At 35.4% G+C, this 19,610-nt stretch overlaps 1 protein-coding gene across 3 annotated transcripts; it reads right to left on the bottom strand.

Moving 5' to 3' along the window:
- Nucleotides 1-921: 921 nt before the first annotated feature.
- LOC104108747 (BRCT domain-containing protein At4g02110) lies at nt 922-7,867 on the bottom strand. Of its 3 annotated transcripts, XM_009617862.4 has the most exons (10): nt 7,596-7,867; nt 7,390-7,479; nt 6,830-6,934; nt 6,060-6,161; nt 5,852-5,936; nt 5,121-5,190; nt 4,945-4,989; nt 2,063-4,237; nt 1,773-1,989; nt 922-1,673 (listed from the first exon to the last, which is right to left on the bottom strand). In XM_009617862.4, exons 1-10 carry the CDS (start codon nt 7,695-7,697, stop codon nt 1,338-1,340), a joined length of 3,327 nt encoding a protein of 1,108 aa, XP_009616157.1. In that variant the 5' UTR covers nt 7,698-7,867; the 3' UTR covers nt 922-1,337. The 3 variants fall into 3 exon arrangements, with proteins under 3 accessions (XP_009616157.1, XP_009616158.1, XP_009616159.1); XM_009617863.4 differs by lacking the exon at nt 4,945-4,989; XM_009617864.4 differs by lacking the exons at nt 4,945-4,989; nt 5,121-5,190; nt 5,852-5,936; ... (2 more) ...; nt 7,390-7,479; nt 7,596-7,867 and adding an exon at nt 4,821-4,935.
- Nucleotides 7,868-19,610: the final 11,743 nt, after the last annotated feature.

The raw sequence follows: 19,610 nt of genomic DNA, 5'->3' as shown, positions 1-19,610 counted from the left end.
TTCATAATAACTATTATGATAACGATGAAACTTTGTATTAAATTATTGGGATGAATTGAATTGCATGATTAGCCATAGCCATCTTTTAACCTTATGTGCTTTTATCCGCATCTCTAATATTATGATTCGGTGCCTTTAATTATATTGCCTCATAGATATATCTATGAGTTTGAGAGTTGTATATTGTGAAAAGATGAGAGTTTTGGCACCATGGATAATTTGAGCAGATATTGGTTACTGGTAATGTCGTGTGGATTGGTTACATGCCGCAATGGTATTATGTGTGGATCGGGTGGTACGCCGCCACGAAAGTATATGTGGATAGGGTGGCACGCTGCCACAGGAATATATGTGGATCGAGTTGCATGCCGCAACGCTATTATTATCATTAGTGGATCAGGTTGCACGCTGTAATGACGCTTGGATTTGATATCCCTCCGAAAACAAGTGATTGCCAATGTTATTTTGGATCCTGTGAGCGCATGATACTCAAATTGGTATTGATTTGGATGCTGTCAGTGTAGGATATATAAAATTGTACGGTAAGAATTGGAATTGGATGGTGCATGCAGTAATATCTCAGACTCATGCAATGGTTCTTTTTTTTTTTTACCTAACTGTTACTTGACTCGTATCATGATTGAAAATATAACATAGACCATAAGATATATACTGTAGTTATTATATAAAGATTGGAGTAATTGAAAAGTAAATGAGAAGGTTAAAACTTTATATTGACGCATATCGGAACTTATATGTCTGCTTCAATTTTTTCTTCTTATTTCTGTATTATATTCCGTGGTGTATCTCTACAAGATCTGGTTAATTTTGAAAGAGTACACTCTTCGAATTTCAAATGCATTTTTCTCAAATTTTTGAATAATATTAAATCATTTACCATGAAGCAAAATTCATCCATAGTTTCTGTAAGATTGTTAATGTCGATATTATAATCCAATTAAAAGTTAATCACAAATTTACAATTCGTGAGTAGGTTATTATAGATACAATTTGTGACAAGCTCAAATCATGACCAGCACACTCCGGGCTAAGAAAATTAGTAGTACAAGTTATGGCAGAAAGAGGCTGCTCTATACAAAATTGAACAGTCTCTAACCTCTGAACCATAAGAAACTGCTATTACCGAATAAAATGGTACTGTGCCTGTACCACCTTAATTAAAACCTTGTAGGAATTCCTCGGAATACTTGTGGTCGCATTGTTCATGCTATTCTTGCTTTAGACTGGGCAAAAAACTCCCCGGTCACTTCACATTAATAAAACATAAAATGCCAATGCACATCCATGGAAGCCACTTCCATCACCACATATCAGCATTACATGTTACTATTGTCATCTGATAGCACTATGCCCTCAACAACCTCTTCCAAGCGATCCGCCAGGTTCTTCAATGACCTTTCTACCCAAGTATGAGTATTGTATTTTACATAACTGTCACGGGGATAACCGGGCTTGCACACATAAGCCACCAAGTAATCAGGCAAAACGCAAGGTATCTCGTGCCTTAGGAATTCTTGAATCCACTTATCATAATGGGGCATGGTCTCATCGACAATAGCAAAATCAACACCTGACTTAAGGAACCGAGTGTAAGGAGGTGAAGTTGCTAATATAGTACCATCTCCGGCCTTGACAGCACGTTTTAGTGTATCCTGATTCAAAAAAAAAAGAGCAATCTTGAAACATTCTAGACATATAGGAATTCAATCTAGTAAGGAGTTTGGTGAACAAACAAGTGCAAATTAACTGACCAGTGGTGGTACAATGCAGTCTCCATATATGATTATCTTCATTCCATAAAATGCACCATGACCAGTTCTCTCCCTCAGAAGCCGCCACTTTCTTGGGGCCTCTAAGTCGATGGCTAAATCTTCCGTCAAGCCCTTTTTGTGCCATTCATATTGTTCTTCATCCAAGAGTCTTCCAGCTTCATTGCTAGCAGTTAAATAATCGGTCTTCAGGATCCACCTGTAAGAACCAACAGACAATCAATTTACCTGTACAAATTGACACTGCTTAGGCCGTGGTTATTGAGGCATACCTTCCGGAGGCTGCAGCAGCTAAAAACTTTTCAGTTCTGCGAACTGGATCCGGGACAATGAAATGTGTTGCCTGATATGACCATTGATGAGAATCTCTGCACACATTTCCTTTCAAACGTTTGATGACCTTCTCAAACTCCTTTCTTTGTAGCCTATGCCCACTAAGGATAAACCACCTCCGCTCAGTCCCTAGTTTTGTAACCTGCAAAGCATCAGGATTTGCAACATCAGCCTTTAGAGGCTTTATTTTACATTTTGGAGACGTTTCGCCAGCCCCTTGTTCAATATATGTTGTGTGTTGACCTCCAATAGCAGGTTCATTCTCCTTCTCCGCATCCATGGAGTTCAATTCATGATCAGGTGCCAGTGTGGCTTTGCCTGTTACAGGTAAACCTTTTCCCTTCCCTAATTCTGCATTCTTCTTTGTCTCACTTTTGGACTTCTTCCTTTTGGCAACTTCTGTCGAAACTACAGCTCTTTTGGCAGCTAAATTAGTTGTCCTGCTCCTCTTCATCAAATACTTTGGACCTTTGGTTTCTTTCACATCTACATCATTCTCCACAGAAGTTGATTTATTTGACCTAGTCTTCTTCCTGGAAATAGTCTTTTGAGCTTTAGAACTTTTGTTGTCAGAATCATGCCTCACAGCACAATCTTCCACATCAGTCCGATTTACCAACTGGTTCACAGCTGGATTCTTCTCCGTAGAATTAACCCCTGAGTGTGGTGCTCCACCTAACTCTGCTCTTGCGACATTCAACTCATCATACTCTTTGTTTTCTGGAGTCTCAGCATCTCTATTTATGGATTCAGCTGTTTTAATATCTTCATTTCCAGAATCAAAGTATTTTCTTTTCTCAGTCTCTTTGTTTGATTCTGCAGTATCTGCTGGTGGAACCTCAACCTTTTCACAGCTGAGAACCTCTTGGTGCTCTGTGTTCTTTATGCCCCCACTCACAGAGGGTGCAGACTCATTCGCGGGAACAATCTTGTTAAGAGATATAGTACCTTTCTGATTTCTCGAGTCCCCTTTACAGAGACTTTGTCTAGATCCCAGAGTCTTCTTGGAAAGGGATTTTCTCTTTAATGGCTTAGACCCTGACGTAGAATCTCCTACAGCATTTTCCAATTCAGCCAACCGACTGGACTTCTCAATATCTTCACTTTCATTGCCTGGAGATGGATTTTTGGCAGCTTGCAGTTCATTCCTTAAGCCGTTAAGTTCAACAGTAGAATCCTTAGTCTCACATAAGTGAAAATTCACAGGGTCCACATTGCTGCTCAAAGTAATCTCTTTTAACCCCCTGACTGCACAAGTGCCAGCTTGCAATGCATCCTCATCACACTCTTGCTGATTGCCCAGTTTTATGGGATTGGAAATGGAAGAATCACAGTTTTGCGAGGGATCAAGTCTTGCACCATTTTCAGAATGGACATTCTTCCCTAATAACAAATGTCTGCCTAACCCTATGCCACGATCTTCTACCAGGCCACGATCTAACATGCTGACTGGATTATGACTAGTTCTTGAAGAATTGGAGCTACTATATAACATGTCCACCCTCCTTTTCCCAGGGAGTAGACCACTTTGGTCCTTTTCTGCAGAAAACAATTCAGTTCCATCCTGTTCTTTCTCTGAGGAGATGTTCACATCACAATGTTTACTCACCTCATTAATGGGAGGACATCCTGCACTCTCAATTTGTTCCGAGGCCAGACCAATTTTTCTAGGTTTTTTTCGGGAATAACTTTTAATACAACTGTTTGACAAACATGAGTTAGGAGACTTTTTAGCACTAGTAGAAACTGAAGCCGGACTATTTCCATTAAGTGGCGTGCTATGCGGCACCTCTTTATTTCTACTCAGAGTGGTGCCAAGGGTCTCAAGATGGCTCTTGTGAGATTCTTCAAAGGCTGTAACCAGGTCCACTTTCGATTCCTTGGAAGCACATAACACCAGCTGATCATGGTTTCCAAGATCTGCCAAACCTGTAGGTGTGTGTATCTCTGAGATGTTTCTACAGATCTCCTGCTTCAAACAGAATTGACTGGGACTCTTTGAATGTTGAGGACTAGTGAAAGAAACTCTCTCTCCGCCCGTGTTTGCAGCAATGCCGTCTTGTTCATCTTCAGAATCCTTGGCTTCGGCTTCCACCATCTCCAACTCATACCCACTGGAGTAAAGAGGAAAAAAGCACAATGTGTGACCATGCCACGAGTTTCTTGTTAATTTAATTGGGTAGTCAAAATTGAGGCTCACAAACATAAGCATATCGCGTCTAGCATGACCTTTGGCTTTTCTATACCTAATGCCATTTTCATTTGACAGCTCTATAACTTCATTTTAGGAGGACAATGCATTCATTATTATGTTTGTTGACTCCTTGTTTCCTTGGCACAGGAAGCCACCACAACTAAGAAAGAAAACGAGTAAAGCGAGAAAGCATTAGCATTACCGACCTATGCCATTCTAAGACAATTCGATGACTAAAGTCTGAGAAGGTGCCTCAAAATTTTTGCACGAGTTCCACCTAGATTGAGCTTAAGCACACATAATAATCCGTGTACTTTATACTATTGATTACATAAGACAAGTTGATGAGTGGAGTGTCTTATGCAAATTGATTTGATAACCTTAAAAAGTTAATCTTTGTGTTGATTGTTTCAAATAGGAATACTGACATATTCTAGAACAGGTTTTCTTAGTTTCACAATGGAAAACTTCATATATTCAAGTTCTTTAAAATAAAGGGTAACCTTGTGGACTTCGCACACTGAAATGACCACCAGGGAGACCTCGATTAAAGCCTGCCTAAACAAAACAAGATGCCCTCTGATAGAGAGAACGGGCCATTAAAATTCAAGGCGGCAAAGGTCTCACCTTTTATCATATGCAGCCTCAGGAAGAATTTCCCAAGCCCTTAAACTGCAGAATAAAAGGGATTAAAAGGAACAGCTAGAGCAACTTGAAAGTAGAAAAGTTTCTATCAAGGAAAAGTGACCAAACAGGTGTGGTCGCCCAGGCATGTGCGACTTCTATAAAGAATTCTGGCTTACCAATCTTCTAACCACCGGTGATTCACTAGCTTTATCCTCTTCAGTTTCTTGGCAAGCTCATATTTCTCTCCTATCAAATAACGTAGGCTCATTTGAATTGTAAAAGAGTAGTAAACAGAACAATACCAGATACAGTTAAAAGAGAAAAATCAGATTGAATTTGAAATATCTTTCTTCCTCTCCTGATTTGGTGGAAGAAGCACATTAAAAGGCACAACCAGTCACATGAAAGTGGATTACGGATTACCATAACTTAAGGTAATTCACAGCTTGCCATAATGGCAGATAAGAACAGATGTTTTACAAAGCGCTGATACCTTAAGCCTCAAAGCCTGAAATTTACCACAGTAAGCCATACATATAAAAGAAAGAACAGAGGGTGAAACTTATCAACCACTTTCAGTTTAACATGCCGATTTCACAAATGCAGGTGATCATTAGAGTAGATGCTATGCTAACTGGATTTTTCACTTTGCTGTGAACTATACATGTTCAACACATACCACACATCCAACATTTATGCCTCGGAACCAGCAGTCTACGTGAAATAAATTAGATTTATATTCAAGTATTAAAATGAGGTTAAAGGAGTTTCTCCGTAAAAAGGGGCTTCGGTGACCTGAAACCCCTTTAAACTCCTGCTAGGATAAACTGCCCTGAGCAAAGAAGAGAAGAAACTAAGGGAGCAGGTATTACAGTCAGCAGTGCTGCAACAGTAGAAACAGGTTTACCCTCAAATTTGTAGCAAATAAGATGCGTGACTTTGTGTGAAACCAATGGCTTTGAAAAATTTGCACCCATCAGCCCAACCATTGTCTGGAAGAAGAAGCAACCAAATATCAAGGTGACATGAGATATAATTGAGAAGCCACTGTTTAATTTTCTTTTATAAGAAAGATATAACAGAGTTTAAGAAAACAAGAGTTGAAATCTACAAACCATAATATCATCTCGGTCTTGTCGCTGATATCCAGTTAAGCACAGAATTAGCGATTTAGCACCTGGGATTCCATTCAAATCCCTCAGAGGTCTGTACATCATCTGTAAGAAACATAGTGAATATTCTGAGATATATCAACCATTATTTGGCGTTTGGGGTTTGGAGGGAAAGGAGGTAAACTGTCAGGTATTTAAAGGGCCTATCACAAGTTCAGACATGGAGCAAAGAATACAAATGTTCCAGCAGAAAAAAATTTGAGCTCTTATAAAAAAATGAAGACATTCATGTGGAACTTTAAAGGAGAAATACACAGGCTAATGGATACATTTATGACGCCATTAAAATTCAAAGTAGTTAGTTAGTTAGTAGAAATTTTGTAAATATCTGCCTTGCACAGTATTTCCAAGTCTGCTTTCTCCTTAAATATAAAAAACAAACGTTGGCACCTGAACGTACTTCACAGTGGATCAGATATACAGCCTTGTGGGAAAGCAAAATGATGTGAAATGAAGCTGGACTCACGAACATAATTTAAACATCCATTCGTGCACCATAGTGACATTCAAAGGAATAGAACAAGCAACTCTCACAGAGAAATGTGCATATAGAGTCAATCGGCAAAAATGCTAACTCAATTGTACAATTGAAGACACTAATTGCAGTCATTATCGTAAACATTCAGCTATTACCACACATTCAACTTTGAATGAACTCAAAGAAAGCATTTTCTAATTCATTATGACATAAAGACATTTCCCTATGAACTCACAGAAAGATGATCGACAGCCATTCCCACATCAAAACTGTGCTCAACCCATAAGCTTGTGACTAGAACTTTTCCATCCCGTCGGGCAGCAACACATATGGGATCATCCTAAACATTAAAAGTCAGTGCCCAGTTTCATTAACAATGGTAAAATATCTAAGTAAAAAATAAAAAAAGTTGGGATGCGTTGATCAATTGAGAGAATCTTATAAACACATGAACACAGAGAATTCATATAACTGATTGATTGATCGACATAATATGGAGGATCGATGACTGAAAACAAGAATTAACAAAATTGCAGAATAAAAAATAATACTCCATCTGTTTCAATTTATGTGAACCCATTTGACTGGGCACAAAGTTTAAGAAAAGAGAATTTGAACTTGTGTTATAAAATGAGTCGCATATATTTTGTGTGGCTATAAATCATTGCATAAAGATAAATTATTTTCAAATTCATTCTTTTTGACATGGACTAAATAGGAAATAGTTTCGCATAAATTGAAACAGAGAGAGTAATAAATTTGGTACAAAATCAGCTACTATTTAGTTGTACTTACATAAACTATTCTATCTACAATGAGGTGTGTGCAATCCGGTCCATATTCTCTCGCGTCAACCCCACCACCCTCCAAAAGCTTTGACCGAATCTTCAAACAAATAGTGAAAAGTTAAGAGTAGAGCAATGAAAGCAACATCCAAACACTTTGAACAGCGGAAATACAAATTATTGAACTTTCTAAATTAGGGGATGAATGGGTAAAACCTGCTCTTTTCTTAGAGAATCGAATCCGGAAAGAACAAAACGAACACCGATGAAGATTCTGGAGAAGTCTCCGTGTAACATATCTTGGTTGATTTCTGCCATTGAAATTCCTATCAAATATATTAACAAAATTCAGAGTTTCCTTGTAATGAAATGTAAGAACCCTAGAACTGATACTGTGGAATTAGGAATAATTGAGTTTTCGAAATCATAGGAGGGATCTTTCTTCTTCTTTTTTTTCCAGGGGCTTCTCTTTTTGAAAAAAATTGGATTTCAATGGCGCCTGGCGGGAGATAAAATTCGGTCGATGCACAGAAAATATACACGTGTCTTATTAGGTGTCTTTTGGGCCATGGGCCACCGCCCTTTACTATTGTTGGGCTACAGAATAACAGAAACCGTCCCAACCAAAGCAGTCCAATTATTGAGTTTGCATATGAAGATTTAACTGGACTACTTGTTGTGCAGTTCATTTGTACAGTATTATAGTAGGTTTGTATCTTTTCTTCTATTTTCACTAAAGAGCATCTTACGAATAATGTTTGGAGATGATTTTATTTTTATTTTTATTTTTTTTGCTTTCTGTCAATGTTATACGTAAAATTTCGTTTTCATTGAGGAAAGATAAAGAGAAAGGTATATTTTTAGCCGCTTCAAAAATAATAGCGATAAAATCTATATTTATTGTATATATGTATATTATATACAATAATGTAATTATTTAGGCTGACCCCCCAATTTTATATTTTGCCCAAAAATAAAATTATTTATTTGAACATTCAACTCTCTTTGTATAATATAAATAATTTTTATATTATTGTTGTAATTTAACTCAATAATAACAAAAATATATTCAGTGTGATCCTACAAGTACAATCTAAAAGAGTGAAATATTCGTCTCAATGAAACCACTGGTATAACTCAACTCATTGTAATAAATTGTTTAACTTACTTTTTAGGTAATTAGTTTCAAAAATCACTTGTGTGAAAAAAATTAAATGATCGTGTAAACATGTTAATTCATACTAGTTGTTACACTCACGTAGTTGTTATGGTAAAAACTTATTTCACAAGGAAAATAATCTTATACTAATACTGAGAGTCTTTAGCCAAGATACAAATTTTTATTGGCAAAATGGCTTCATGGTCGTTTAAATTTGCACCTAATTGTCATCCCGGTAAATAAATTTTCAGAGTTCTCATATAAACACTTCAACTTATGCGTTTGTGAAATAATAAACACCTCTGACTGTTGAACCATAGCATGTGCATTATAAATTGACAAGCGTGGTAATCCAGTTAGCAAAAGACCAATTAATACCTACCATGTGTCATACACAAAAACACACCCCGCTGACTATTTGCCATTCTTTTTTACCTAAAAGACTAAACATTTCAGTCCACGCCCTCTTTAACTAAACTCTTCATTTGTATCATCAGGCTCAAACGGAGTGAACGACCTCAGATTTTTCGCCTCCAAGATCATATGCACATTGGGGTTATTTTTTTCTTTTTCAAGCTCAGTTCTAAAACAAGATATTGTTGGGTTCCTCTTTTGTTTGTTTCTCCTTCACCAGAAACCTAGATGTCATTCTAGGTTCGATTGTACTCTTTAATGTCATTTCTAGTTATTTTCTTGTGTTGTTATGCGTTATTGATATTTATATGTGATAAAGATATTTTGTATACATACAATGGTTGTTTCGTGATTTAGGGTTTAAATTAGGACTTTTGGAATAACACACTAATATCTTATTTTCTCTATGAATTTTGTCGCTTCCATGGCTGATTTGTCATATAAGATTAAGAAATTAAGGCTTTTTAACATATCGAAAAATCTTGTCGCTTAAAGTGATAATGTTAGGATTTTTTTCCCGTATATGCTTCTTGCTTCTCAAACATGTTCAGACAATATTATCTATTTTCATTTGAATATGTTACAGATTTGGACTTACCTTATTTTCATAGGTGTACTGAGGCAGGATGGCTATTTTTGTACAATTACAATTTCACCATCAAGGACAACTGGTAGTTGACCCATTAATGAGGCATGAAAATAGGATAACATGGCCAGTTTAAATGTTGAAACTGATGAACTGCATATTATTCAATTTAACAAATGAGCAAATGATATGGGGTACTTAAGTGTAGAGAGATTTGCATGTCAAGTAAATAAAAAATGAGCATTTTGATTTCTTAAGTATGATGCTAATGTGTTAGAATTCTGCAAAGACCGTAAGGATGAGAATTTTACTGATGTTTATTTATGTCACACAGTTAATATACTATGTGTTGATATTGAACTGGATAAAATATTAAGTAGCGGCAATAATACTCCACATGAGCAGGTAGATAGATGGCTTTAGTGAAGTGTCACAAGGGCAAACACACAGAGCTGGTGCTAGGGCAACAAACTTACCAATGCTATAAATATTGGTGAAATCGCTAAGGGGAAGGGTAAAGAGATGGCTGATGAGATAGAAGAGTACTAGGGATGAATGTGAGTTTTATAACTTTTATCTAGCCACAAATTCTGATGGTGATGAATTTGAGAGTAAGTCAGAGAGTAAGGATACAAAATATGAGGGTGTTTCTGCTGATGAGGATACTAATGAGTCACTTTATGATGCTGATGAAGATGTTATTGGAGAGACAAGTGATATAGAAGCTGGCCTTATTGCTGTTAGACATACCAACGTAAATCATAAAAATTGGAAAGAGGGATCTAGTGATGTTAATGTAGATGAGCTACCTAGTGGACCAATAGGCACTGACTCTGGATTTGAAAAAATTTACAAGGACAAGACTGCTAAATATACTGGCAAATTGGGAGTGCATGATCAGTACATACACAGTTCAGTTTTATGGAGTGAGGATACTGATGATGATGTAGATGAAGATGGTGAGGTAGATAACCTTCCTCTAATAATTTATAATAGAAAGGTATACTTTGACCTTAATTGTAAGAAAATTATTTTTTAACTGGGAATGGTCTTTGAAAATATTAGACAAATTAAATATGTTTTACAAGACTATGTTGTACATAGGAGAGTTGAGTTAAAGTCTAGGCCAAATAAGAGGAATAGGATCAGGGCAACATATTTGAACTCTAGTGGATGTAAATGGCATATTTTAGGCAGTTTATAGGACTACACACATAATTGCATTGTTAGAACATATTACCTTGTTCATACATGCTTCACAGTCACAAGGAACAATTTTTATGATACAACTTGGATAGCTAAACAATATAAAGATAAGATTATTAATGAGCCTGACATAAAGCTGAAGAAGTTGCAAGAGTTGATTAGGATTAAGTATGGTGTATATGTAGGAAAAATAATATGTGTCAGGTCTAGATATAAGGTAATGTGTGAGTATCTAGATGATTACAAGATGGAGTTTGCTAGGATTTATGATTATGCTTACATGTTAAGGACTAATAATCGTGATAGCACTGTTGTAACGAGGACTTCCAAATAAATAGAACTTGGTAAAGAGGGTATGTAGGGATATACATTTGTCTACTTGCTTTGAAAATAGGTTGGTTAAAATGGTGTAGAAGTGTGATTGGCTTTGATGGAGTATTTATGAAGAAAGTGTGTAAAGGTGAGTTGTTATACATTGCTAAGAATGGTAATAACCAGATGTACCATGTTGTTTGGGCAGTGATTGAAAAGGAGAGCAAGAACACTTGGTCATGATTTTTCGGTGCCTAACGGAGGACTTAAAACTCACAGAATCTTAAGGTAAAAGATTAACAAATATTTCTGATATGCAGAAGATATGTGTATTATTTTAATTTCATTTTTACTTTAATACTTTAGCATGCATTGTATGAACTCTAACTATTTTTTTTTTGTTCACGGGACTTATTCAATCTGATAGCATCCTAGGAAGCTCAATTCTATTTAAGAACAAGAATGAAGCTTTGGAATCTCAAAGAGGGCCTTTAACAAGATGTCAAGCTAAAGAGTTATAAAACAAGGTCATTAGACTTCAAGTACAAATAAAGAAGTTGTTAATTGTGATGAAGAGCTAAAGGATAAAGTATATGAATTCGCTAGGTATTACAATTATTTTATGGCCCAAATTTATGTCCAAGAAGAGGAGGATTGGATCCCAAGAGACGTCCTTTGAAGAAGGTCCTAATCAGTCCACTTTTAGACCAATTTGGCACCTAAAATGTGTCCAAACTTGTAACCCATGAAGTCCTACATAAAACCACATTTTTATAATATAAAAAGGACTTACTTGATGTCCAAGAAGGGTACATAGGCGTTCTAGATGCTGAGTGCAAGTTGGTGCCAAGTTGCTTGCAAATTTCCTTCAAGATTTTCAAGATTCTATCCAAGATTGGTTTGGGACTTATTTCCATATATTTTGGGACTATATTTATTGTTTTCCTAGTTAGTTAAGGTTATGTTTTCCTTTTTCTAATATTATTGGAATTACTTTTCAAGAATGACATGATTTTTGCTTCATAGTATTTTTCTTTTCCTAAGGTAGTTGGACTTGTTGTCCAAGTAGTTTAGGACTTTATTTACTTGTTATTGTCACGACCCAAACCGCAGGGCCGCGACGGGCACCCGGTGCCTTACACAACCGAGTGCCAACGTAACATATCTTTCTTATCATACCGTTATGGGTAAGTAGTCCAGAAGGGCCGTCACGAGATAACGGGAATAAAACATAAGAAAATTCTAGACATATGACGACCTAACATGATAAAGAAACTTATACATATGACATACGAGCCTATTAGGCTGACATAATCATTTGTATACTCAAAATATAGGCCGATAAGGCCATACAAGTATACATATACATGATATTTGTCTACAAGCCTCTAAGAGTACATAAATATCATAAAGGTCGGGACAGGGCCCCGCCATACCAATCAATATATATTCAAATCATACTGACCAAATAGGCAACTCCGGAGCAAGTGGAGTGCACAAACATCTTCCGCTGAGCTGATAGCCTACTAGGAGAACTCTCAACCTGTCTATCAGGACCTGCGGGCATGAAACGCAGCGTACCAGGCAAAAGGGACGTCAGTACAAATAAAGTACCAAGTATGTAAGGCATGAAAGTAATATATAAAAGACATGAAAGAAACATGGAGTAAAGAACTCAACCTGTAATTTTGAATAGCTTCGTGAATCATGAAAAATTTATAATGTCATGCATGTGCGTATAAATATCATACCATGAATAGGTATATGTGTACATAACATCATCAAGCCTTTGAGGGCATCCCATCATATCATCTCACCCACTGTGGGCGAAATCATCAACGTATACCAGCTGATCAGGTGGTGGTGCGTATATAATGCCATAACATTTTCCCATATCCCATATACATATAAAATATGTGTATATAACGTCATCTGGTCATGGGTCAATGTACATGTATAAATGAATGCAATGCATAATGAAGTAAGTCAGTAAGATTTCTCGGAATGTCATAGGTTCAATATGCCTTCGGATAAACTTTAGCAACTTACATATTTTTCTGATATCCATGAACAGAAGATATAATAATAGGTCACATGGGGAATCAAGAACATAGGCACCCCTAGTACTTCTATGAATAGAGTCATTTATGAAAGTTCCGTGTTTGCACGTTTCATTTGTATCATATGGATCATACCAAAAGAAAAAAATAGATAGCCTTAACATACCTCAAGTCATCAATGCAACTCAACAACAAGCTTATGACAACTAGCGCGCCAACCCTATAACAAAGAAATACGTGTACAACTTAGATGGCGGTGATATATCACGTATCTCAAATGATAACTCGATTTTAAAATAAAACGGACAACATTTCCCCTGATTTCACTGCTCCCTCAAGCCTACTATAGGCGAGATACGTGACCTTCGATACAACAAAACCCTCAAATATACCATAACACACTCAATCAATAAGTTATCAATTAACCTAAAATTGCAACGACGAGCAACCAGCCTACTACCATACCACATGTGGCATTTCTCCACGCCCTTCATCCTTCCAAACTCTATAAATCTGCAGCACAATAGGCCAACACGATTGGACTACAAAACAGTCCACTAAAAGTGAAATAAATCGAACTCACGGCTTTCGATCACCGTCCTGTAAGTTCTAAATATTAGGAAATGAATTTATCAACCTTCCTTGATATATAAAAGTTTAAATATAGAAAGTAGACGTTTTCCTAACTATGAATTACCTTCCAAAACTTAAACTACAAAGAAAAAGAGAGTCAATATAGCGATACTTACGTCGTAGGGATCGTTCTAATGTTATCGCTTCTCGATTTCGTGCCCTGGATGTTGATATCCTTTGAAACCCTAGAAGAGAGCTTATGGATATGTTTATGGATGTTCTCAGGTCTTTTTTATGGTAAAATGAAGATAAACACGGCCTAAGACCCATATATATCAAGTTTGGAAAAGTCAAAGAGGTGCTAGCCTGTCACCCTCTCATTGGCCCATCTTCCGACACTTATCTCTAATTATTTGGATGTCGTATGAATGAATGGTTAAGAGCGTTGGAAACTACATTCCAAGACCTTCAATTTTGCATATAATATGTCCCAAAAGAGACCCCATATAGCACACGAAATTTATTGCTCAAAAAGCTGTGTTACAAGGCAAATCCTTTGTCGATTTTTCCGCAACTTAAATCCGACTTTTCCCGAACTTTATATTTTCTATCCCAAAATCATATATAGTCATATTATGACTTTAAATATATTTAAATCATGATTAAGAAGTTTCATATTCATTATATGTTACCTTGGGACGCACATGGTGTAACAGTTATTTTAGCCTTAATTTCGTGACCCCTCCTACCTATATAAGGGGTGTCTTCTTTGTTATTAGAATTAGATTATTATAGACAATATCAATAAAAATTATGAGATTTTTCTTGGACTCTTATGTGTGGCTACTCTTGGATTTATTCTTCTACCTTCAGGACTCAACTTAAGGTGATAAGATTAAACCCTTTTTGAAATCTTAGATCACTTCTAGGTATTCAAGAAAGGTGATAAGTTTAGGCTTATTGTTGTTCTTGTTATTCTAAATGGTCAGATTTCACAATCTATCTCTTGTTTTTAAGTCTCTACCAAAGACGATTAGTTCTTCGTTAGCTAATTGTTGTTGTTAGGATTCAACTTCAAGAATAGACTTCTTGAATTCAAGAAACTCTTTCTTGAATTCAATCTATCTTTAATTTCTGTCTTCTTTTTTGTTTCTTTATTTTCTTTTAGCTTCCGCATATTTCTTGATTTTTCTTGTTTTTTTTACTAATTCTTGAATCTCTTATCGTGTTGTTATCAAGATAATAGCATCCTAGGAAGCTCAAATCTATTCCAGGACAAGAATGAAGCTTTGGAATCTCAAAGAGGGCCTTTAACAAGATGACAAGGTAAATAGTTACAAAACAAGGTCATTAGACTTCAAGTGAAAATAAACAAGTTATTAATTGGAATGAAAAGCTCAAGGATAAAGGATATGAATTGGCTAGGTAATACAATTGTTTTATGGCCCAAATTTATGTCTAAGAAGAGGAAGATTGGATACCAAGAGACATCCTTTGAAAAAGGTCCTAGTCACTCCACTTTTGGACCAATTTGACACCTAAAATGTGTCCAAACTTGTAGCCCATGAAGTCCTACATAAAGTCATGTTTTTATAATATAAAAAGGACATACTTGATATCCAAGAATGGTACATAGGCATGCTAGATGTTGAGTGCAAGTTGGTGTCAAGTTGCTTGCAAATTTCCTTCAAGATTTTCAAGATTTTTACAATTTTCAAGATTCTATCCAAGATTGGTTTGATACTTATTTCCATATATTTTGGGACTATATTTATTACTTTCCTAGTTAGTTAAGGTTATATTTTCCTTTTTCTAATATTGTTGGAATTACTTTCCAAGAATGACTTGGTTTTTACTTCCTAGTATTTTCCTTTTCCTAAGGTAGTTGGACTTGTTGTCCAAAGTAGTTTAGGACTTTATTTCCTTATTATTCTAGCCTTAATTGCGTGACCCCTCCTACCTATATAAGGGATGTCTTCTTTGTTATTAGAATTAAATTATTATAGACAATATCAATAAAAATTGTGAGATTTTTCTTGCACTCTTGTGTGTGGCTACTCTTGGATTTATTCTTCAACCTTCACGACTCAACTTAAGGTGGTAAGACTAAACTCTTTTCGAAATCTTAGATCACTTCTAGGTATTCTGTGATAAGTTTAGGCTTATTGTTATTCTTGTTATTCTAAATGGTCGGATTTCACAATCTATCTCTTGTTTTTAAGTCTCTACCAAAGGCGATTAGTTCTTCGTTAGCTAATTGTTGTTGTTAGGATTCAACTTCAAGAATAGACTTCTTGAATTCAAGAAACTCTTTCTTGAATGCAATCTATCTTTAATTTTTGTCTTTTTTTTGTTTCTTTATTTTCTTTTAGCTTTCGCATATTTCTTGATTTTTTTTTTATTTTTCTTTACTAATTCTTGAATCCCATATAGTGTTGTTATCAAGTGATATCAGAGCATAGGCTAATCAAGATTTTAATCTTGATACTATTGGGAGGTTCTTGAGCAAAACAAAACCAAAAAAATAAAATAAAAATCAGCCCAAAGAAAAGCATTATGGCTCATTATTATTTTTAGAATTCAAGTGTTATTTGGTTTCCAAGTCAAGAAAGGAAACAAGAAGAGGGGATCCTAGTTATTGAAAATTAAGGTAACTTCTTTCCTTACTCTTGTGGGTTTTGGGTTTCCTAAATTCTTTCCTTTTTTTTTTCCTACTAACCAATTCCTATTCTTCCTAGGCTTGGTCCTTCACTTTCCTTTCCTTTTTCTAACTCCACATTCTTATCACTAAGGGTTGTGACTAGTAAAGTTTATTAATAAATCTAAAGATTAACGACCAAGAGTTGCTTTGAGTGGAAAAATACAAGAGGCGAGAACACTGGGGAAAAAAGGCAAATTTGAGAGATACATAATCCTTCTAATCTTTGTTCAAGATATTTCAAACATATAGTTATAGTGAAAGGAGGCGAGTTATGACTCAACAACTTGAAAAGTCGAACTTACAGTATACCGAATGGAAGGAAGACAATGGTAAAATTATTTTTTAAATAAGAGCTAAAGTGATGTATGCGATTTGTGCCCTTAGAATTGACAAAGAGTTTGGCTATAACTCAATTAGCACTTATATGGTTAAAAAATTGAACTTGCCTTGTGTTGAGCATATTGAACCATACATGTTGAGAGGAGTAAAGGTAGATAAAAGAGTGTTATTACTATTCTCTATGGGAAGGTATGGGGATGCAATTTGGTGTGACGTGATTCCCATGAATAATTATCATATCTTGTTGGGAAAACCATGGTATGCCTATAGAAGAGCTTCATATAACATGAAAAAAAAATAGATACTCTTTTGAGGTTAATGGAAAGAAACTTATTCTTGGACCTTTGACTCCCTCACAAATTTATAAAGATGAAAAGACTATTAAAGAGAATATGGAAAAATATGAGAGAGAAAAGAATGAGAGGAGTAAGGGAGTGCATGTTGACATCCCAAGAGAGGAAAATGGAGAGGTTGTATTGAGTAAAGAGAATGGGATGTCAATTGAGAAAAAGAGTGAGCTTGAGGGAAAAGAAAAGAGAGAAGGCAATGAGATAAGAAAAATCTTTGAGGTAGAGAGAGAAAAACAAGAGTTTTTTAGTAAAGAAGAAGAAAAAAACTTTAGTGAGAAAAAAGAGGCTAAGGGTGAGGAAAAAGTTAGTCTTGTGATAAAAGCCAAAGAGAGTGTAAGCAAAAAAATATTTTCTTTACTTCCTAACCTATTAAATCTTTTTTGTTTTAGTTCTTGTAATTTTGTGCAGCCATATGTAGAAAGGCCTTTTGAAAGGGGAGATGAGGCACAAGAGATGGTAGCAAAGGATCCAATCGGATTCCAACACGAATTTAGCGAAATCAATTCTTTTTGGATGGTGGAAGATAAAAGCTTGATTAATTTCTTTGTTGTTGAACCTTTTGACTATTTTGATCCTTATTTACATGTTTATAACATGGAGTTCCCTAAAGGCATTGCTAAGTTAGAGCCATTGCATAAAAGAATAAAAGGTGATGTTATTCCATTAGTAAATAAGTCCAAGTATGGTATGTATAATTGGTTTATTCACATTCTTGGCCTTTCTAGAATACCTAAGGTATTTTTGGAGGTAAAGAACTATACTCTTATTTTTTATGTTGGTGACTTTATAATTTTTGTGGATGATGATATTTTGATGCATATCAAGTCATTAACTGTAATATATAAGTTAAAGTGCAAGAGTAATTTGCTTCCTTTTAAAATTGAGTATGACATAGATGATTATGCATTCCAACTTGGTAGAAAGAAGCATGAAATTTATGTGAAGAGTCTTGCTAATGAGTTAAATGTTCTTTCTTCTCTTATTCAAGTGTCTAATGAGTTTTCATGTGATAAATTACTAGAATTTGAGTTTTGTTGTTTGATGGGAAGTCATTCCTCTAGTCATGTTGATTGTGAGCATGTAAAAGTATTTGCTACTAGTAAAGAGGATATGCATGATTATTGTGACGTTAGTGATCAAATACTCTTTCATGAACCTATATATGACTCTTTCTGTGACAGTTTGGGCAATTATGTAGAATCCATTGATGTTGCAAATATTATTGGGGAAAGTTATAATCATGAGCTTGAATGTATTGAAATTTATATTTTGGAATTTATGGGTTCTTCTGACCTTTCTGAGAATTTATGTGCTTCTTTGAATAACTTACATGTAGAAGAATCCATGAGATTTATAATTGATACTTGGCTATATCATAAGAGTGTCTTATTTGATACACGTGGCAGAGATACTTATGTTAAATGGATGCATGACCAATATCGCCAAGATCGCATTGCAAATTTCATTACATAGCGCATCTAAGAGAGGTTTTTATTGGACAACTCTAACTAGGCATAAATTTTATTGGGATGATGATAATGTCCACATGCTTTATAAAGGAGTATTTGCACCTATTAGGCTTAATTGGGTTAAGTTAACACATGGTCACTATCTTATTTTATTCCTACTATTTTTTTAGATTAGTGGATGCCATTTACTAGTTCGTGACTTCTTTTTCTTGCAAGGTCAAAATTCGGGGACACATTTTCTTCAAGAAGAGGGGAATGATAGCATCCTAGGAAGATCAAATCTATTCAAGGACAAGAATGAAGCTTTGGAATCTCAAAGAGGGCCTTTAACAAGATGACAAACTAAAGAGTTGCAAAACAAGGGCATTAGACTTCAAGTGCAAATAAAGAAGTTGTTAATTGTGATGAAGATCTAAAGGATAAAGGATATAAATTGGCTAGGTATTAAAATTATTTTATGGCCCAAATTTATGTCCAAGAAGAGGAGGATTGGATCCCAAGAGACGTCCTTTGAAGAAGGTCCTAGTCAGTCCACTTTTGGACCAATTTGGCACCTAAAATGTGTCCAAACATGAAACCCATGAAGTCCTACATAAAGCCACATTTTTATAATATAAAAAGGACTTACTTGATGTCCAAGAAGGGTACATAGGCATTCTAGATGTTGAGTACAAGTTGGTGCCAAGTTGCTTGCAAATTTCCTTCAAGATTTTCAAGATTCTATCCAAAATTGGTTTGGGACTTATTTCCATATATTTTGGGACTATATTTATTGTTTTCCTAGTTAGTTAAGGTTATGTTTTATTTTTCCTAATATTGTTGGAATTACTTTTCAAGAATGACATGATTTTTGCTTCATAGTATTTTTCTTTTCCTAAGGTAGTTGGACTTGTTGTCCAAAGTAGTTTAGGATTTTATTTTCTTGTTATTTTAGCCTTAATTTCGTGACCCTTACTACCTATATAAGGGGTATCTTCTTTGTTATTAGACTTAGATTATTATAGACAATACCAATAAAAGTTGTGAGATTTTTTATGCACTCTTGTGTTTGGCTACTCTTGA

This window comes from Nicotiana tomentosiformis, chromosome 1 (assembly GCF_000390325.3).
Source record: "Nicotiana tomentosiformis chromosome 1, ASM39032v3, whole genome shotgun sequence".
NCBI classification, from domain to species: Eukaryota; Viridiplantae; Streptophyta; class Magnoliopsida; order Solanales; family Solanaceae; genus Nicotiana; species Nicotiana tomentosiformis.
Note: the sequence above shows the minus strand (reverse complement) of the source record. Positions and strands in the feature narration are given on the sequence as shown.

What these genes read in the sequence shown, in the direction of transcription:
- LOC104108747 (XM_009617862.4), bottom strand. Translation starts at nt 7,697, where the DNA reads ATGGCAGAAATCAACCAAGATATGTTACACGGAGACTTCTCCAGAATC. An exon ending in TGGCTGTCGATCATCTTTCT is followed by an intron (nt 6,162 to 6,829) that starts GTGAGTTCATAG and finishes TGTTTCTTACAG; the next exon opens with ATGATGTACAGACCTCTGAG. An exon ending in AAGACCGAGATGATATTATG is followed by an intron (nt 5,937 to 6,059) that starts GTTTGTAGATTT and finishes TTCTTCTTCCAG; the next exon opens with ACAATGGTTGGGCTGATGGG.